This window comes from Ptychodera flava, chromosome 2 (genome assembly GCF_041260155.1).
Source record: "Ptychodera flava strain L36383 chromosome 2, AS_Pfla_20210202, whole genome shotgun sequence".
In the NCBI taxonomy this organism is placed as follows: Eukaryota; Metazoa; Hemichordata; class Enteropneusta; family Ptychoderidae; genus Ptychodera; species Ptychodera flava.
In genome coordinates this window covers 6,343,574-6,365,635 of record NC_091929.1, presented here as the reverse complement: position 1 = coordinate 6,365,635, position 22,062 = coordinate 6,343,574, and the positions used below count along the sequence as shown (strand labels likewise).

Below are 22,062 nucleotides of genomic sequence, written 5' to 3'. Positions count from 1 at the left end.
ATATATACAAACGGACAGACAGACAGCCATACATATGAACATACATCTGGACATACATGCATACGTGCACACAGAGTACACACTGACGTAATCCTATGAATATTAATACCTGCCTACCTACACACCATACATAGATACATAGATAAATACATAGATACATACATACATAGATACATACATGGATACATAGATAGATAGATAGATAGATAGATAGATAGATAGATAGATAGATACATAGATACATACATAGATACATACATACATATATACATACATACATACATACATACATACATACATACATACATACATACATACATACATACATACATACATACATGCATACATACATACATACATACTTTCTATCAATTCGAAATCAAACATTTCGGCCTGTAAAGACTCAGAAGTAAGAATATAAGCTGCCTTTTTGACGAACTCTTGAGTATACTATTGGGTGGTGAACTTTGGAAGTCAGCGATGTTAGCGGGAACATTGACCTGAATGGGCAATTAATGCGATTGAGTTTCCTATTTTAGTAACACCTGTGCGTCCAGCAACGTCTCCTGCGAGAAACACACCCATGTTGCCAACAATGTCGACTAAACTCACCACAACGTTAGTACCAAGAATATCCACCAAGGAAGAAACAACGACAGCGCCACCCACGTCAACTAGAGACAGGACAACTGAAATGCTATCCACGTCTACTACAAGAACAACGATTGCGCCGAAGTCGACGAGAGAAAGAACGGTTCAAATGACAGAACCAATAACAACCACAGAAGCCGTCAAACTTCATTGTGAAGCAGTAGTAACGAGTGACAATAAAGGCATTGTTGAGTGGCCGACAACGGAAGCTAACAATAACACAACGATATTTCAACCTTTCCATTCGGCCCCGAAGACGGCAATAGTGAATTCATGATCGGACGCAAATGGTAGGTTGTACGCCCTAAAAGCCACTGCTTTGAAAAATACATTGTGAACAAAGCAATCAACTGAAAAGATCATAAAAGATGGTGGCCTAAATCTATATTTGGTGTAGTCGTCTGTGGTAGACCATATTTATTCGGTATGCAAACTTTAAGAAACGCATGAGTCATTTTGATCAAAAGAATATCTCTCTCTCTCTCTCTCTCTCTCTCTCTCTCTCTCTCTCTCTCTCTCTTGTCATCTTCAAAAGCAGAATGGAGTGTACCTGATACCGATGGCTGTAAACGTGAATCGCAATCAACTAAAGAAGAACGTTTCAACAAGATAGCACATATGACCATCGAACCAGGTAAAAGTGATGAATAAACACGATGAATAAACATGAAGAAAGTCATGAATAAACACTGTTTGAAGCTATCGCGATCAGTGTGGTGAATCCTAGTCATGTGAAAGTCACTGAACGCCTATTATTTTAAAAAGAGGATTTTTCACTGTTGTGGAAAGCTCTTAATTTCACGCAGAATTCAGCCCAACAACTAGACAAATCAAAAGCCCGTTTTTTTCTGGTTTTTACCAGAAAGCGCCCACATTTGGATGTACAAAGTGTAAGGAGCACAGCAGATATTTCGTGTACTATTCATAGCTATGACAATTAGAATAGAGAAATCATGATTATCGATCCAAGCCAACAACTTTGTTCATTCACAAGTTGTTGTTTTTTCGTTGAAGAACAAGCAGAGGCGGTGTCTGGCCAGCTTAGCAGGCTAACGACTGAATCAAGGGACTTAAACGCAGGCGACGTGTCCACATCGGTAGATATTGTGGACAAGATTCTGGACAGTCAGGTCAATGGAACTGATGAGGATGTCGCACGAAATGTACTGCAAATCGTGAATAATTTGTTGAACGCCGGAAATGACGTATTGGCAGCTATTGAGGAACAGGACGACAGCGCCTCAAGGTTTGTGATTGTTTTATTAAGGTAGCTTGCACGTAGCAAATGAAAAACTTAAAATTTTGCGTTAACTTTCCTCAAACAAATTGGCAACCGTTCTCTTTCTAAAGTAAGAATAAAAGTCAGGGGATCACTTGGCAAAGTGGTTCTAGAGAAACAAATTGCCTAATATATACCGATATTTGTCAAATGAGGTTAAAATGGCTGCCATCCCTGTGTTTAATCTCTTTTGGGGAAATGTCCAATTTACAAAAAACTAAGCCCGTGAAGCTATTGTGTATTCTAAGAGCTTTTAAAAGAATCACCACAAGAGAAAGTCGTAAAGATTATTGCAAAAGTGTGAGAGTCCGAATATCTGTTCCCGGAGCGCATTCTGCCTTAACAGCATGCAGGTGACTTATCAGAATCCCAAAATGCAATTTTGTAACTTAATATGAACGGGCAGCAGATCCTGATATTCTGAAATATGGTGACAGACTTGTGGACAAAGAATGCCTACTGTCCGATAGAATTGACAGAAGCGTGGACGAGAATTCAAGTATCTACCAGAATTCAGAAATGCGTACTTTTGACCTGGTCTTTAGCTTACGGTTCTTTAAGATTGTACTTTAACTCAATCTAACTCATATTGACATTATATGAATTAATCGTACGTTTTCATTAGACACGGTGTTTTCTTTGCTATACAAATATATCAAAAAATCAGAAACTTTGTCCCTTAAATAGCCAGCCATCATAATTTATTATCCTACTAATTTATTCATCACCTAGGATGATCAAAGCCGTCGAACAAGTCTCGCAAGGCATTGTGGTACAAGGCAATGAGTCGGTTGTCGTGACAACTCTTAGTATTTCACTGACTGTCGTCGCTATCGATGAAAATAATTTCGATGGTCTGGAATTTGGTGTCTACTCAGCTGAGGATGGCAGAGGCGGGGTAGGAAACCCTCTTTTGTGATAAGAAGTCAAAAAATCTGTCTTGGTCTTGTTGCTGTGGCCTTGGTCTTTTTTCACCACTGCATGCGCTTGTTAACGTCCGACTTTTGCCAGGTTACACGTCCATGACGAAGGTTTTCAAATTTTTACCGCTATAGTAGCTTATTTTCCTTTGGTTTTTATTGTGAGAATATATTGGCTCTACATTTCAAGTTGACATCATGGTATTCGTCAGAGCTTCTTCAAGGGTTAAGAAAATTAAATAGCGTGTTTCATTACTCTTAAACTTAAGATTCTGAATCAAGTGATTAAAAATTTGGCATTGTGATGTTTTTATTCTTCCGTTTGGAAAGTAGAAGGGTAAATTGGTATAGTATTATTTACGCCTTGTGAAATAAACAATTCCTAAATTGTTGTCTGTTAGCTCGGATATGCATTTCATGTTGCATCTCCGTGCAATGTCCTTAAAATATTTTGCAGAGCACCTTCTCAAGACATGAAGACTTGCCTAAGGAAAATCTTCAGACAGAAATATACCTACCACCGACCATCTTTCAAGATCTTAGCACGGAGGAACAGTCCCGCATAGCGATTGCGCAGTTCATTTCGTACAAGACAAATGCGTTGTTCCATGTATAAGGCTTGGAGTTCTGATAGTATTTTATCATGAAAGACGGCCTCAACTCATTCATTTCTTCCTCTGTGGTGATATTTTTCCTGCTAAAAGTGGAAATTGTAATCTCCATAAATGTAATAATCTAATAATCTTCGTGGGCGATAATGTATTTATTGTTGTATTTTGTTACATTTTGGTTGGAGTTATGATAATGGTCATTACATTTTTGGAGGTATTAGATGTCATGGAAATACAACGGTTCTGGAATGTTATTTTCGCGTTTCCCCTGGTTACCATTTAACAAAAACAAATCAGCCGTAACAAATATTCCATAGCTATTAAGCGTCTACTGCCAGCACAATGTAACGAGGATTTCGAAACTTTCCCTTACTAAGAAGTTCAGGGTTATCATTTTTCATGTCATATATACTTATGTTGTAGCCGATGATGTGTCGCTTTATGGGTGTTTTGGATTGTTAGTTCATTCTTTTGTTCCTCCTCATACTTATAGATTATATTTTTATACACTTTTATAAATCGTCGAATCACCACATTCAGCAAACATGAGTTTATCAGACGATATGGATAACACAGACGTGTCACCATCTCATCCAGTGCTAGCTAGTCCGGTAATCGCCGCCAGCACTGGTGACGTCACAATCACTAACCTTGGATGAACCAGTGACGATAAAGTTCAGGAAAGACAAGGAGGTACGAAACGGCAGTGAACTCCATTTAAATTGTGACAAATTCCTGCGTCAGTTCATGAGATGACGAACTACACAAACTGATTGTAGATTAGTACTTTATTTCGGTCGATGGAATAGGCGATACACAAGTGACAATACTTTGAAAACAAAGCGGGAAGTTTCTGTTGTTATAAACAGCACTGACTGTCAATATGCTTTTGATTTGCAAATGTTAAGCCGTAACTAACCTAATACAAGGCCGGTTGGTCAACAGATTATCTAGGTGTTAAGTCGAACACTTTTCATCGAACGAAACTGAATGTTACTTCGTACTCGAACTCAACACTTTCTTTCAAAACATATCATCGCATGATACGCATTCATTAATTTTGTCTTTTGGTGCATATTTGTTAGGTTCCGTATAAAAACCAAAATGCGTATTCTGGAATTTTACTGGAAACGGTGAGTTCTTCATCGATGTTGGAATCACTATTTATTTGCATGTATCATTTATGATCTGCGTTAAGTTTACATGAGAGTCAGTGCGAAAATAATGCATGAGATAAGTTTTTCTGTTGATACTCTCTGATGATGACAACAACTTTACCTATAAGCGGCAAAATTCTCATCCGTAGACGATGCCACTTATTATTTACCGTTTTCGTTAGCTTCTTTTGATCTATGCTCTATTGCCTCATTAGGACATGCATAACTTTATCATCGTCATAATACCACTGATAAATAGAAATAATGTTGCTAGCAAGTGCGGTGATTGTCTTTACTGTAGGCAAAGCTGTTGATTTCAGAAGGGACACTCCTTTCTACTGAATTGCAGTTGTGAATTTATTTTGTTATATTTGTAGGAGGGAAGGGAGGTTGGGCCAGCAATGACTGCATCTTGGCCGTGAACAAGACCGAGACAGACAATGACTTTTGAATTGTAATCACTTGACACACTTTGCACTGCTCGTGGTGAGTTAACCAAATTGGCACAACCAAAGCTGGATATCTGATTTCAGGTCACAGTGTTCTGACTTTCCATCAGTTATCGTCTGATTAAAAGCTCCGCGAATATATCAGTGTTTTCCTTCCGCTACAGAGTTTAATTTATATGCTTGTAATACCTTTGTGTCTTGAGATGGTCACGCAATCAAAGTTAGAATATGGAATGTTATTAAAGTTACCTTGTCTTCGACAGAAAAGACCACAATAACTATTTCTGAGAAAAATGAGCTTTTATTGCAGCTAATCTCCAGTTCGTCAATGCAATAGCAGAAACCAAGGTCATCCATAAAAACCAAGGAAAATAATTTCAATAATCCATATACTACTGTATTATCAACTATGGTGTTTCTGGGGAAAATGTTTCCATTCTGCGTTTGTTAATTACTTCCAGTATTTTTCATTTTTATTGAGCGGTTCTTGCTTTCGTTTTGCTGCTCAACATTTTAAAAAAGATTTCATCATTAGTTTTCCATGTTGTGTTTACAAAAATAAACAATGACTTCAATGACATACATTTTACGCCGTTTATGTTTTACTATTTGCCAATCTCCCGCCCCTTGCAAAAAGTCTTCACAAAAGGCACTTCAAACATGTTGCTGGAAGATGCGGACCAGCCCAAAGTCATCGCCAGCTTTCATAACAACCTTCGCCAAGGTCTACACCAACAAGAACTACACCAACAAGCAGTTGATAACTACGGTGAAAAACTATCATGATTAATCAATTTTAACGTGGGCAGATTGAATTCGGGTGACAATGCGCAAAAATGGCTAATAGCTTTGAAAACAGAACGCAAACATTTCTCATTTGAAAAACTATACAATTAATTTGAACTTTAATACTATAAATGTACGATCGATCGCCGTCAGTCATGTACAGTGAAATTAACGCTATTTTTAATATATTGTCGTGCCGGGAACGCACGACAGTACCCAAAAATAATACCGAGAAGAATGGCGAAGAGACGAACTCACAAATAATATATTAATTAAGCAACGCTCCAATTACTTGGCGTTATTTGCCACCAGGCTTGAAGATGTGATGGAAGCTGACAAATGGGATGTTTTGAAACACGACAAAATACTTTGGTTGTACTTATAGCTTTCTACAAATTGCATATTTAATAAAGACTCGTTCTCGTGGCCGCAATCAAGTACATCATTTTACAATTGTCATGATGTTCCTGTTGAGTGTAGTGGATAGGTATTCTGGAAGTAGGGATTTATGGCATTAGTAAAGTACCTGCCCTTGTTCCGGCTTTATACGGGCGAAAACAAGACGTTTAATGACACTGTGACTGATCTGCGTCCAAAGAGTGCTTTTCTGAGCATCGGGCAATGTCAAACCAAATTTTGCTTGTAAGATATAGTTTACGACTAACCTAAGCAGACATACACTTGGTGAAAAGGGTAATATTTTAGAAACAAAGTGATGTTTGTCTTCTCGGTTAAAGAAATGTAAAACTCTAATAATGAGTCATGTCAAATATCATGGTAAAATCTAATTGTCATAGTACACCCACACACTCAATTAACTAATAGAACGTCATTAATGGCCAGTGTTCGCATTTCTACTGACGTTTCATCCCCGAGTCACGATGCATTATAATGATTCTTCCAGACGATTATATTCCCCATTATAAAATTTCTACGACTCGCTCTCACAATCGGTCACGATTTAAAAAAATACGCAGAGTCTCTGATGTCTGTGTCATTGCTCCGCCAAGTTTATTGCTGGCTGTACGAGGAGTGTAAAAGTTAAGATTTTCTCAACTGTAAACCTCATTTTGTCATTCAATGTTTTACGCATGAATATGCATGTTTATCTCAATACGTCCACAAAACGTTTACAGAAATTCGATATTAATAACTTGCTCAAGGCCAAGACATGTCTCCAGTCAAGACGTTTACTGGCTTTCGAGACGAATGGTGTAATATTAGCAGCGATGTTCGCGTTTTGAGTCTGATATTGAACACAGAGGGAATAAAACATTAAGAGTGACGACAGAGACCTTACCCGACACCATAAATTGACGCCAACATTTAGTGGTGACCATGAACTTTTAAGTAAATGTCGACAAAATAAAACATCGGAATGGTAAGAGAGAGAGAGAGAGAGAGAGAGAGAGAGAGAGAGAGAGAGAGAGAGAGAGAGAGAGAGAGAGAGAGAGAGAGAGAGAGAGAGAGAGAGAGACTGCATCAAAATACAATAATACAGATAAATTCACACTAATGAGTTGCCGGTATTATAGAATAATACACGTGAATTCACATGAATTCATAGGAATACAGGCTTGCTGAATACAAGCAAAGGATTCTTGACTGTATTTTTATCTGTATATGCACTATTCAGCTGAAATACAGGCAATAATCCATGCTAAGACAATAGGTATTATTGGGTTTTCATGCTAGAGATCATTACTCATAAGAGAATATATCCCTTATATATCTTTTTTTGATATTCCACGGGAATATACCATTGGTTTGTTTGAGAGTATTCCGTCTATTGCTTTATCAACGGTCAGATATGCGATGGAATTGACGCAGTATCGAACTTATCGAGGTCGATGGCGTTGGTTTGCACGTACATGTCCCGAATTGTTACTAATAAACACAAACGAACAAAATTCAAAAGTATTAACCCTTTGAGCGCGCTGTAATTTTTCCCACCAAAAATGTTTATGCAACATTTTACAATTTTTCTATGAATTTTTGTGTAATCTTTTTTATAATTGAGAACCAAATGTTCATCTCATTTCATTGGCGGCAGTTTCTTATCAAAATTTTTGCAAAAAAAATTATAAAAATTAACCGGGATATGTTTTTAAAGGCGACACACAAATGGTTTAAGTTACTCTTCATATGTCGGTTTAGTGATTAGTCAGAGTAATACATAACCCCGAACTACCTTTGATCAAATTTCGTAGGTCGCTGGACAAGCATAGGTGTCATCCCATTCCGCAAGGAATTTTAAAATGAAGACAAAAGAGATGTCGATATCAATTTTTATTGGTGTTTTTTTCCATTTTTATAAAAAGGAAATATCTATTAAAAGAAATTCTCTGAAATCTAGAAAAAACTTTCATAAAAGGGTAGAAAATAATAACATAAAAAATATTTTAAAAGGTCGGGACTCTCTAACAATGGTCTTTGTCCTTAAAAGCATGAGCCTGGACTTATGCTCCCTTGTGAAGCTCCCTTAAGTCATTCAAAACTTCTAAACCGGTGGCCTTTGGAACTTAGTGAGTACTGCTAGTAAATATTGTTTTATATCTTATTCTGAAACACTCTCAAACAAATGGTAAAGGAATAAAAAGGCGCACCTAACAAATATAATCCCTTTGATGGTCGCAGCACGAAGTCTTCATGGCTGAATCACTATCAACACAACAGGAAACAGTTTCTTTATGGTAGTGCTAGGTGAAACTGTGCGAAAGGCCACCAGCTTCGCTGAGAAATATGATGAAATACTCAGACTACATGCCCCAGTTTGCATATACGGTGTAAAGTAAATAGATATGGTACGATCACAACCATCATGCAATATATTTAGGTGAGTATATAAACCTACTACAAACATTTACAACACACTTCTCACCATACCTGTATACTGTACATGTACCTATAGAGCTCTAAACCCCCACGCATTCTAGTTGCATTTTAGGCTACCCGTGTTATTTGTAGTCCCTCTCGGTCCATGCATCGAGTTCCCACACACAAACTTGTTCACCCTGCATCTTAAAAATACACCTTCAAACATGCCTTAGACAATATTTTACAAATTTCCAGCAGTCATTATGAAAAAATGTAAGCTTTGGAGCTTTAGACCCTAAAGAACCAAATGTCATGTGCTTTGATGCAAGACTTTAGCACTTAAAGATCTAGATGTGAGTTGACCTGAGTGGCTGGCATAGAGGTATTACTTGACTTTGTACTCAATAGACATTTTACTTATCCATTGCTCAAGATTCATTTGTGCGAATTTCATATGTGATTGTTCGTTTTTTCCCACTTCACGTGACTAAAATTATTCATATATAATTTCTCTTTTTTGTTTGATTTTAACAAAGATATTCAATTCAACCATTGCCTTTTCGTGCCCTTTTATGTTTATGCCTGCCTATCTGTCAGCCCCCTGCCCCTGAACGTCTTCACAAAAACTACACAAAAACTACACTAAGTTACTTAAAGATGCCGACAACAAACCCACTCCTCCTTACAGCTAATTGTCACAACGATGCAAAGCTTATGCCTAATCGGTTTTTAAGTTGGCGGATTAAATTTGGTGACAATTTGTCAAATTGGCTAATGGTGTTGAAAACCTACCGCAAATTTTCTAATTAGGAATCCCCTGATGAAACTCTAACACCATAAATGCACTTTCAATCACCACCTGCCCTGCTTCAGCGACAGTAGTGCTATTTTTACATTATGATTGGTCTTTTGAGGAGATCGGTTTGTTATCAATGTTGAGCTATTATTACTAATAACAGAAACGTTAATAAGAGCGATACTCAATTAACATGCGATGTAAAGATGATTGGTTGCATAGTAACTGAGCGATTGATTCATCCACGCATCTCTTGTATAAACGTGAAAAAGTCGTTCATTTTAACCTTACAGTTCCACTGGTATCATAGATCACGTTCTATCTGTGGAGACCATGATTAAGCAGCTTACAATACTGATTGCAACGTTTTTGCAGGTAAGATTTTAACATTGACCTTTTCATTGTATGTATAATATGTGAAAGAGCCATTTGCATTTGTTACCGAAATGATGGGAAAGGTTTCGCGACTATTTTTCAGCGACTGTTTCTTGAAGCGCCATTATTGCCAAACAAAACAGCTTGAACATTAACGAGAGTCGTAGTTAACTGTTGTATTGCGTTGAATGCTTTAATGTCGAGAAATAGGCAAGAATTGACGGAATGTTTTCGATAAGTAAATTTCGTGTTTGTGTAAATAATGTGACGTGGCTGTGTGATATTATTAGTACTTGAATGAACCTTAAGGTGTGTGACTACGTAGTAAATTACGTTACAGGTATTATAGAGAGTAGAAAGGTTATGAGAATACAAGTTTTTAAATTAACTTTCAGACCCATTATACAGAATTGCATCCCTCCATTGCTTTTGTCCAAGGCAGCTCACGATTTCAAGACAAAACATTAGCCTTAAAGAGCCAAACTAATTGAAACTTAAACATATTTCGTACCAGTATCAAGCTCTGATACTTTTTTTCACGAACTATTTCAAGACATACGAATAAACAGTGGCTAAATAGCTAGATAAGTCATTATTTATTCATCTATTAGGTTTTCATGTAAAGGAACACAATTTCGCAGGTGTATCCTGAATACGGTGACACAACTTTCGTATACATGTTTTAAAACTACTGCTTTTAAGGACACTTGTGGGAAAGTTTTATGAAAATGACAATATTACAAGGAAATTTTCATGCATCTCTATATTTAAATCAGAGGAATTATCTAATTTTACACTACGCAAGGGCAGTCTTCCCTCCTGTAAAGCCAAATGGCTGATAGTGTCGTAAATGTTTTTAATAGAGCGTTGACTAGTTTCCAGACCGTCTTCAGTCAAGGTTAACACCATACGCTATTACATCCATTAGAGATGTTTTCTGAAGCAAGTATTTCTGTTTTACTTTAAATATGTCCCTTGACCGTGCTATAAAGTCGTAATACTTTTAACTTTTTGATGATGAAATTGACATAAATTATCAGGGATATTATGGCATTGCGTTTGAAATAGTTTAAAATAAGGAAACGTTGAATTATTTACTTCCAACAGTACTTAAGACCTTAACCAGTGACAAAGCAGAGAAATATTTCAAGACACTCTGAGATACTACGCTGAATGGAGTATTTACGTTAGTGCGTAGATGGGGAATGATTCTTTTGGATATTTTGTTTTGGAATCAAATTTTTACAATAGGTTTTTCGTCTGCTACTTGTACAGTTGCTTTTAAAGCTGTATAGCTAAAGTATTTTCTGCTCACTGTTTTGTACTTAATTTGATAAAAACTGTATTAATTGAGAAATAAGGGTTACCTCACTATTTTCTTTATAATATACTGATGCATACATCATTGTGCAACCCTACCCGCTATTTTTTCATTCAAAAAATATTTGATTTTTTTCATACCTTAAAGAAGAGAGAATTTTATTACATACCATATCAATGTTCCACGCTGCAAATATCATCCTACTTTCAAGTCCTTCAAAAAGAAATAATTCGACAAAATTGCAACATACATGCTTGGATGATAGAATAAGTTTAGTTGCTATGTTGAGAAATTGATATAATGCTTTGCAACATACGACATGTTTGATCAACGGGCAAACCCACTAACAGATCTGCGAAACAAAAAAGTCACACAAACACAAGACAAATATACAAGACAACCATAAAAGTAGCACGATACATTAAATTGAAAAAAAACATACACGTATCAAAAAGGAGAACTGTTAAAATGACTGGATAAAATAGTTTTAAAACTACACAGCGTAGAAAAAATATCTATATTACATTTAAAAGAGATATCATGTTCCTTAATCATACACCCATGCCCATATCACCTTATCCTAGTGACGTGTACCATAAAATATCAGCCGCGATATTTCACGGAAAAGTTCGAGATATGCACGATAAACGTCATCGGTTTTGGAGTATTCTCGAACTACATTTGCAATTTGATGGTTCACAATGTAAACAAACAAAATGGCTGGCGCTCTCCGCCTGCAAAGCGATGTCGCCGACGTAAAATGTTGAAGGGCTTTGAGGAACACGAATATTTCGGGTTGCTAAATACGGAAATAATAAGTTGGGTCTTGTAATGTTTTCCAATGTTTTTTTTTCTGTTAAAGTTCTTGCATTTTTTTAGACAAGCTCTTACAAAAATTCTATCGTTCTCACGGCACGGTTGTACGGCGCCAATCTGACAAAACGTGCTTATCTGACAAAAAATAACTAATTACTGCTTGTAGCCCTACTCATTTTTGGAAAGTAATTCCGCACACAATACTTCGCCTGTCAAAACACACAAATGAAATCGTAACTAGAAAGCATTTGCAAGCAAAAGCGAAGTTCCAGAGACCAGAGCAGCGGAAGAAACAAGAGAATGTGAGTAGTAAGTTTTTGTTCCCTTCCGTGACAAATAAGAATTTTTACACCCATTTTATTCATTTATCTAAAGGGAGCGAAGGAAAAATTAACCATCCATGTAACTAAAGTGTGACCCTGACCTATATACGAACTCACGCACGCGCAACAATTTTGGCGCAGCAGTGCATTGTCCTGAACTAAGCGGGGAAATTCCCTGCTGAGTCAGGTCCTGGACTTGCGCAATGCGCTATGACTCACCCCCACTATCAAAACGGAACGACATTCTATTCTCTCTCTCATTTGTTAGATAGATTCTGACTGAGCCGTACCGGAGCCGGTCTGCTCTTACAAAGGCAACCCGTACCGGAACAGTTCCGAAGGTGCGGGTCTCGTTTCTGGATGTGAATTTTATCTGCTGGCTGGTCCCTTTTCACTATGTTGGAGTCGTCGGAACGAGCGGAACCATAGGGATGTTGCGCAATACCCCTACCGGAACACTGTTGTGCAATACCTTTCCAGCAGGGGCTTTCCAGGAATTTCGCAATACCACTTTCGCAATACCGTTCCAGTTGCTTAGTAACTTGTGATGTCATGTTCAATGTCTGTCATTCTACAGTTTTCAGAAAAATTTTCTGTGGAATTTTTTCTGAGCGACTCTAGTTAACTTGTTCACCCGATAGATAAAATTTTAGTAATTTCCTCTGAACTTAAAATATGTCGGAAGACCATTACTTCAAACAAAATGAGTCGTTTCAGATGAATGGTACTGATATCTAAAGTGTTCACTCTTTTATCTCTACGTACAAATGTAGTTCCTAAGTCGTTCTCTACTCTATTCCCACCAACAAAACATTCAATACTCATTTCATTGCGATCTTTATCAATACTTATAATAATATCACAAGTTGTTCTGTTATCTGTTTTCATAGCATAATATCCAACCAAATCGTCAAACTCGTCTCCCGTAGCTAACTTTACACATCTAATGAGAACTGTACCATGTTGAAGTATTTTCATATTATCAGTCATCTGTTGATTACAGTCTGTAAAGTGAGAACAGCTGCCTCATCACCGACACTTTTAAGACCCAGTTTCTTTAAAGTTGTGTCCCAAAATAATCTAACTGGAACTCCGCTAGCTGTATACGAGCAATAATTCTCCCCCTCGTTTATCCACCTTCTTAGTGTATTATCTGCCTTCATTATTGTATTAAGAGGACTAATTTTAAGGTGAATCGGTATACCAAGAAGTGCAATGTATGGATTCGTAGGAGTAAGCCAACTACGAAAATCCAACAACTTGTACTTGTTAACATTGCTATCGAAATAAATAACATTTGGAGTCCCCGGCAGTTCATCAACTCCACCCGCAATTTCACTACCCAATATATCTAAGATGTTACGTGGTACGTTATAAGGTCTGAATTTCTGACTAACCGAATCCCACGTCAGAGCAAAAGGAGTTGGATCGTTTGAAGCCTTTGTAGCGTCAATTACGGTTTCATCAATGTCTGTAAGTTCAGAAAATTCTACAGCATGCTCGTGGGAGGGTGGCACCGCGGCATTGGCTAAAACGAAATATTTTTCGCGGTCCTTGTAACGAAGGACGTAATCCTTATTATGATTAGCAGCCATCTTAGTATTATTGTTAACTTTAACATCACTCAGATCTTCGAGCTCAAGATTTTGTACATGAATTGTACCTAGACCGAAGCCACTTGGATCAGACATAATTATACTATATACAGTGAAAATTAAAATAATACCTTGTAATATACACAACCATGGCTTCAGCTATAGGAATGACAGTTCTCGGTGCTGTATTAAATGCAACGGCATTCACAGGAGGAAATATTATCGGACAAAAGCTTTCTGGTAATGGTGATGCTCTTATTGAAGAAAAGGTCCGACATGATAAAGCATTAGAAAAATTTGAACATGATCGCAACGTCTGGTCAGAAAAAAGATTACTCCAAGCTGATTGGGAAAGAGAAAATCAAGCAAAGGACGCACATGCTGCAGCTGAGTTAAGAGATACAGATGCAGAAATCCTTGAAGAAGCAGCGGCGCAAGCCAACTATGCATCAGGCAAAGCAGTTCAATTCTCAGATTATTATCAACCCAGTCCTGAGCAAAAGAAATATGAAATGATTTATATTGCTGGAGGATTGGTCGTGGGATGGTTTATGTTACACCGGTAGGCGGAACGCACCGACCCCGCTTCGGGACTACAATAATTCAATACAAAAGCTAGTTGGCCAGTTATTGAAATTCACCATGTTTCCATCCTGATCCGTTATCCAGATACGAATTGAATTCATGTAATCTCCCCCTTTTTTCAATGGCATAGAAATTGCTCCATTTTTAAAATCGTAAGTAACCTTTTCACTTATTTCTTTTGTATCCCGAACGGGAAGTATTTGTAAACAGTTCGATACTTTCCCCTGTATGTATTCACCCGAACCAAATGAAACATAATTTCCAGTAACATCGACTACATCTGAATGAACTATATATTTAGTGACTGTTAAGAAATCCACTCTCTTCGGACTAATAGTACTTTTTATAACTGGGTTGTCCTCAGGTTTATCTGAAAAACCAACTACGTTGGCGAAGCTACCTGTGGCATTGAAATAGACTTTAACATCTTCAGCCAGTGTTAGATAAACATGGCCTGACGGTAGATTTTTTTCAAAATTAATTTTTTGCTTCAACCCGATTGCTTTGTTTAACGTATCAATATTGTAGTTACCCGGACGTATTGATTTTGTTGTCTTATTTTTTGGGTCGTTTCCTTCTTGATATTTTAGTACATTATTCGCCCTCGTTATGTTATGCCATGAATTAAAAAGTGAACACTGTAAAAGTCTTATTTTAGTAAACTGTGCCATATCTATGCAAGGGTTAAAATTAACAGTAACCGGTTCGCCCGTTTCGCTTACAATCCAAATGATCATCGTTGTACGTTGTATGTATATATTACAAAGTATAAGGTTCTGCAGGAATAATATTTTTCTGTTCAAGGAGATCTTTGGTCGCAACCGCGGCAGCAGTCGCACCGCCTAATTTTGCCAATCGAGTTAAATTTGGTCGACTTGGATCGCCCACCTCTATTTTCAGAAATTTGCTGGAGATCATAAGATATCCCATCGCAAGTCCTGCGATTACAATACCATCGTACATTGTGTTTACAACTGTTTTAGTATCCATGATTGCTGACTAGTATATAAAATAAAAAATAAAATAATTACGGAGTAGTTGGAGATTAGCTATGGATATTTTTAACAGGTTTAACATTAGTCATAATAAATAAAATTATGTATTACTCCATCTCATACAATGTAGAGGAGCTGGGTCCTCCCCTCTCCCTCCCCTCCCCTCGGAACCCCTGTCGGAACTGTTCTGGAGGGAGCTGCTACGGGCTCTGTTTTTTTCGCTTTCTGAAGCGGTTCATCTTTCCGGAGGGGACAAATATGTCGAGCACGCCCCCAATATAGTCCTAATGCAGTCAATGAAACTCCCACAATTCCTAAAACAAGATAACATTTATTATACCAGCTATCACACTGTTGTGGTACTCTATCGGAACCCCTGTCAGAACCGTTCTGAGAGGGGTCCAGAAAGGGGCTCGCTACCGCATCGCTACCCCCCTTCATTGCTTGACGTTTCTTCTCCCTGTTTTGCCTGTTCCATTCCGCTACTTTCTTGCCCGCAGCAACTCTCCCTGGATGCTTCTTCGTCGGTAACACCACTTTCTCTATGTTGCGCTGTGTCGGAGGTGACGGTGTTGGTGGTAGGATCGTCCCTGACGGAGTCGTTTCCGTTTGCTGAGTCGGAACCGTTTGCGAAGTTGAATCCATTTATTTCAGGTACTATATTAAACCCGATTTTTTTAAAATTTAAATGTTTACCCGTAATTAAACCGGTGGAAATTAGAGCAATCAGGGGCCCCCATGTGTACCCTATCCGTCCTGATAATCGTTTTATTTCACTGTTTAGAATAAAATCCTTTTTAAGATCAGTGGCATAGTTATCTCGATCATCGATTGGAACTACCTGACTTATTGCACGGGCTCCTAGATCTATGAAACTTTGAGTGATGGTATCACTTATAAGAGAACTGTATTTCGCTTCATAGACTTTAAAGACTCGTGTTATGGATTCATCGTTCCACCTTTCCACTTCTCTAACTGTAAACTCCTTACCAAAAAATAACTTACTTTGACCACTTGCGATGACACAGAGTATTTTTTCACGTTTCGTCTCTATTATGGATCGAGCGTCCGACGCTGCGGTTGGCCCTTCGGAATGCGCTGCCGTATTTGCCGCTGCCGATGACTTTATTAAATTCTCCATTGTTTGCAGTATGTTATCTATTCTTAGTAAAAAATAAAAAATTCGTTTAAACCTGAATCCGAAATAAAGTATTAACATAGTCTGGAATGTTAGTACCCCTAACGTACCGACAGGGATTCCGGGAAAATTCTCCTCCATTTAAATCTATATGTATATAGAAACACGAATAATGAGTACAGACTTATTCCCAGTTGCTTTTCAATTGAATAAGACGAGCATACCAACAGTACAGCATGCTGATATTCCTTCTAAACCGGACGGGGGAGTAAAACCTATTCTCATGGACTTAGAAATATATGTAACGCCGACAGAAAATTTACTTTCATCCATCGGGATATATTTAAAGATAACGTAATCACTCATCGATCAGCTAAAGAAAGTAATGTCTGGCTGGGCAGCCCGCATATGAAATATTGGGACCAGCAACTGAATTTCGCCGTATGGTGCAGCACTACTGGTTGCGGTATATCATTCGCCTATCTCTTGGTTCCGAAGGGAAATTTCCTCCGCAAATACGATCATTCTGCCGTTTCCATGTATACTTTACAATACGTCGTATCCTTCACGAAATGGGCGTTGCACTTCCAGACGATACCCCCACCTTCAAAGCGGGCGACAATCCGTACAATCTCGTCCAATATGAACTTCTATGTACTGAATTTGGAAATATAAGTCCAACGAAGTCCGACTTTCGATATCGAAAAGGCCAAAATAAGGGTCTTGGTTATGGTTATGAATATTATACTAATCGTGGGCCCGTTCGACAGCCAAAAGCGATATACAACGGTCATGACTTTTTCCTCTCCGCCGACGGAGGCGTTTTCTATACACATACAATTTTTGGAAAGAAAAAACATGTACTGTCCGACAAAGAACGACCACACTACTATTTCTTCCGAAATGATGGATCGGAGGGGCAATATAATAGTTTCATTCCTCTGACGGGAGACTCGGGACTAACAAAGGCCGGTCTCGCTCGCCTCAATGAAAGCCTTGAAGCCTACGTATATTGCATACTCGGCGCACAAGCAAATATTCGCAGTACCATAGTAGGTGATACTGGCAGTGCAGAGCAAGTAAGAAAAGAATTCGGCGTTCTCCTCGAAGATGAAATTCGTAATACTGACAAAGTAATCAGTTATAGGCGATATCAAGACACAATAATGAATACTGGTGTCAAACTTGATATGGCAGTCTCGCCAAATTTACTTCTCTTACCGTCTGAGATGGTCATTCTTTCGGGCCCGGCAATCTCGGGTTATAATAATGAATTGCAATACGCAACAGAATCTATGTCCTTCGGGGTGAATGGTGATATAAACACGGAAGTTCGAGAAAGTGCTATACATGAGATGGAAGGAGGGGGTCCGGATCCTGTGAAGTGGCAGGATGAGCCCGAAGCGTTCCGAAGGGGAGCGACTGATACGAGTCGGGGATCCCCCTCCCCTCCCCTCCCCCCGCCTTCGGAACGGGCAGCATCTGCAACACTCACCGCAGACCCTATTCACGAATATGGTAAAATTGGGTTGTTATCTTTAGCAATATTCATTACATTTATGTACAGTATATAGATCCAGAGTAAATGTCAATATACGTAACCCCACCATTCAACATGATTATAACTGGACCGACATATTCTGGCAAAACAGAATTTATGTTGGACCTCCTCACCGGTCCGTACTTAAGGAAATTCGAATATGTGATATTCATTTGCCCAACATTCATGAAAAATAAAGCGTATAATAGAAGATTCATTTTCACCGATGACAACGTGTTTATATTTCCGGTCGGACTCGATGCTTTGGATGATACATTAACCTACGTGCATAAAGAATGAGCCGGTACAAACACTTTAATAGTACTCGACGACTGCGCCTCGTCCAAAGATATGAAGAAGCGCAGTAACGTTTAGTCCAACTTGGTTTCAGCGCAAGACATGACGGATTATCTGTCTGGGTTCTGACTCAACAATATACTAGTATTAGTAAAACATACAGATGTTAGTACTATTTTACACACCGAACAAGATAGACAACAAAACTATTATAAAAGAATATGGAATGGAGTTGTCAGAACGGGAAGCCGTGGGCCTAATCAAGCAATTGAAAAGTAGGCCATTCAGTAAACTAGTATTTCGTTTACGGAATCCGTACGACATAAATTTTTCGTATAATATAGCAATTATGGAAGCTGAAGGCACTCTTAGAGAATTATATTACAACCCGAAAACTGGTTTTGGAGGTGCACAAAAATTATATGACGCAGCGCGCTCCAGCGGACTCCACGTTACTAAGAAAGAGGTGCAGGAGTGGTTAAAAACTCAGCTAACTTATAATCTACATAAACCGGTACCTCGTACTCGTGCTACGGGCCGGCGCGTTTTTGTAACATCGATAGACTCTCAATGGCAAGCGGATCTCGTGGAATTCCCTCCCCCGTTCGTAAAAGAGAACCGTAACATTCGATACATGCTAACAGTAATCGATGTGCTCAGTAAATATGCATGGGCCAGGCCGATACAGTCAAAAACGGCTGATGATACGTTACAGGCGCTACAAGACGTGATTAAGAAATCCGGGAGAAGGCCCGACAAACTTCAGACAGATGAGGGGCGGGAATTTACTAACCGAAAAATGCAGGGGTGGTTGGAGGAGTCAGGAATTCACTGGTTCCACACCTACAGTGACAAAAAAGCTAGCGTCGTTGAACGTTTTAATCGGACCCTCAAGACGATGATGTGGAAATACTTTACATATAAACAGACACGTTCCTGGCTTCCCATTCTACCAGAACTTCTTGAGAATTACAATAACACCGTACACGGAAGTATCAAAATGAAACCCAGGGACGTAACAGAGGAGAACGATTGGCAGGCATTTTATACACTATTCGGTCCTGAGTTGGCAGCCGGGGGAGTTAACCCTGAATTCAAGCCGGGAGAACGGGTTCGAATTACAAAATACAAGACCACTTTTAAGAAAGGATATTTACCAAATTGGACAGAGGAGATTTTCGTGGTTTCAAAAGTTGTGTATGCGGCTGGACTGGGAACGCCACCAGTTTACAAAATAAAAGATCTGAATGGAGAGGAAATACTTGGCACTTTCTACTCCGATGAACTTCAGAGCGCCCTTTCGGAACGGGGAGCCGACGAGCTGTACAGAGTAGAACGAATTTTGAAGACGAAAAAAATTAGAGGAAAGAAATATTATCTGATAAAATGGAAAGGTTATCCAGAAAGTTTCAATAGTTGGGAGCCGGAGGAAAATGTTATTAGAACTTCGTAACGTTCCGAAGGAGTACTTCGTAAGTTCCTGTGTTGGTACTTGTCAAGTACTAACGTAAGTACTACGTAAGTACTAACGTAAGTACTAACGTAAGTATTTACGAAAGTTACTCAATAAGTACCATGGAAAAAGTCTTAATTTCTTGAAAGCTGAAAGTGACAGCTTACCACCCCGCTTCCAACCACCTGGCCAAGTATTTATCATGTACTGTCGTAAGTAATGTTCACTTATTGCATCTTTTTCGGCAGTATGTGGATGAGGTGGTATCTCAGTTCCTGAACATATTAAGTTTGCAAGATCTTCAAAACGACTTCTCATGTTACCACAGTCCGTTCTTTCGAGTCCCCCTTTTTCAGCTTTATCGATAAGTTCTGGTTGAAGTATAATGTACACAACTGACATGAGCCATAGACAAGTAACTTCAAAGTCCCTTACAGAACCGTAAGGTTTCATAATGTCAAGTGCTCGTAGGTCAAACGAAGCATTATAAGCACACACAGATTCACAAGCGTTAAGAAGTTTGTGTAGGTTCTTGAGTGAGACTCGAGGTTGTTTTAGTTGTTCTTCACAAGGTGGGAAGTACGCTTTTTCAAGTTCCTCCTTGCTGAAACCGTCTATTAAAAATCCCTGGCTGCCGCCGCTCCATGCAATTCCAAAGTCAAAAGCTCGTGGATATTCTACTGGTCCGACTGTCTCGGTATCAATTGTTGGATTAAGTATATTATTGAGAACGAGGGGCGTAAGAGCGTTCCGAATTACCAAACATGGAAGTCTGTAGTCGTGGCAAATTTCTAAGAAAGTCTGTTTGAACTTGTTGTGAATCTCTTCTAGTTCTTTTAAGGCGGCTATTTCGTACGACCTGGCTCGAGTCAACACATTCCGCCTGCAATAATCCCAGGGCATATCTTTGAATATGATAATGAAACTATGTAAATGGTCAAATGCTCTAGAAACAATCTTTTTTCTTCCGCTGCCACGCCCCGGATTCTAGAAAAAGTTAGATGTTGAATTATGGAAGAGTCACAAATAATGTAGCGTTCCGAAGTGAGGGAGGCCCTCCTCCCGCCTGACATTGTAAACTAAGAGTATGTTCTATAAACTGATTCTGAAAATCAGCACTCGAAACGTGGCGCCCATTATAAAAGTCGGCAATGTTGCTAGAAAAACTAGTGTCAAATTCTGGTACGTGAGTCTCCGCCAAATTTATTGCATCGTACTCTTACCACTTCCAGTTGGTCCATTTATGAATATGTATGACATTTTGGATACTATATCATAGAAAAAATTTTTTTTAAAATTATTTTTATTAAGATATATACGATAAGACAATGACAATCCTTTCTATTTCAACTGCAATAAAAATACTTGAAACCGGAGAAGAGAATATTCAAATCAGTGACGGCAAACTCATATTTGGTGAATCTTTGGTAGATCCTTTCATATACGTAGACAGTGAGCTAGAAGTAGTTTTCCCCATCGGACCTAAGTACGGTTCGGGAGGAGATCCTGCTACATGCGATGAAATGTGTGTCCGTTGGCAACCGAGTCTTCAAAAGTTTACCGATTTAATAATATTCCGTACCCTAGGTGAAAGTTTCGATGCATGCACTGCTAAAAGTTATGCTGCAAGCCTGGCCGCTCACTCCAAGAATACTATCGGAACCGTCACCGAAGGGAATCCTATCGGAACGACCTGCAGATTTTACAATCCATCTAAAGTGTATCAGAAGCGAGGGAGCGGGGCGCAGCCAGTTGCGTATTTTAAATTTCGGTTTAAAAGAGGAGGAAACACTTCCGATTTCGCTACATGTATTGATATGGTTAAAGAAATGACTGTGCTTTTAAAACAGTGAGTCCATTGCCAGTCCGAGAAAATCCTGCTATTGTACCTCGTAATATCAGGAAGGTAGTAAGATAGAATTTCTTAGCATTTAAACCGCGATTAAGTAAGCGTGGCCTTTCTTTCACTGTTGAGAGGTTATTTTGTGCTGCGCCTAATAAACCAGAAATTCAAGATGCGGAAGAACTAGTCGACTTAGAAAGATTAGGTGAGATATATAAACAAATAAATGCTGACAAAAATATTATAGTGGATTTTGATGACCTATCATAGAATAATTATTTTTTCATTTTAAAAATTTTTAGGATAGTATATATC

At 38.6% G+C, this 22,062-nt stretch overlaps 1 protein-coding gene across 1 annotated transcript; it reads left to right on the top strand.

Moving 5' to 3' along the window:
- The first annotated feature begins 1,269 nt into the window (after positions 1-1,269).
- On the top strand, positions 1,270-5,513 carry LOC139124033 (adhesion G-protein coupled receptor G6-like). The gene is made up of 4 exons (XM_070690169.1): positions 1,270-1,285; positions 1,666-1,897; positions 2,663-2,828; positions 3,308-5,513. Exons 1-4 carry the CDS (start codon positions 1,270-1,272, stop codon positions 3,464-3,466), a joined length of 573 nt encoding a protein of 190 aa, XP_070546270.1. The 3' UTR covers positions 3,467-5,513.
- Positions 5,514-22,062: the final 16,549 nt, after the last annotated feature.

What these genes read in the sequence shown, in the direction of transcription:
- LOC139124033 (XM_070690169.1), top strand. An exon ending in CAGGACGACAGCGCCTCAAG is followed by an intron (nt 1,898 to 2,662) that starts GTTTGTGATTGT and finishes TTCATCACCTAG; the next exon opens with GATGATCAAAGCCGTCGAAC. An exon ending in CTGAGGATGGCAGAGGCGGG is followed by an intron (nt 2,829 to 3,307) that starts GTAGGAAACCCT and finishes AATATTTTGCAG; the next exon opens with AGCACCTTCTCAAGACATGA.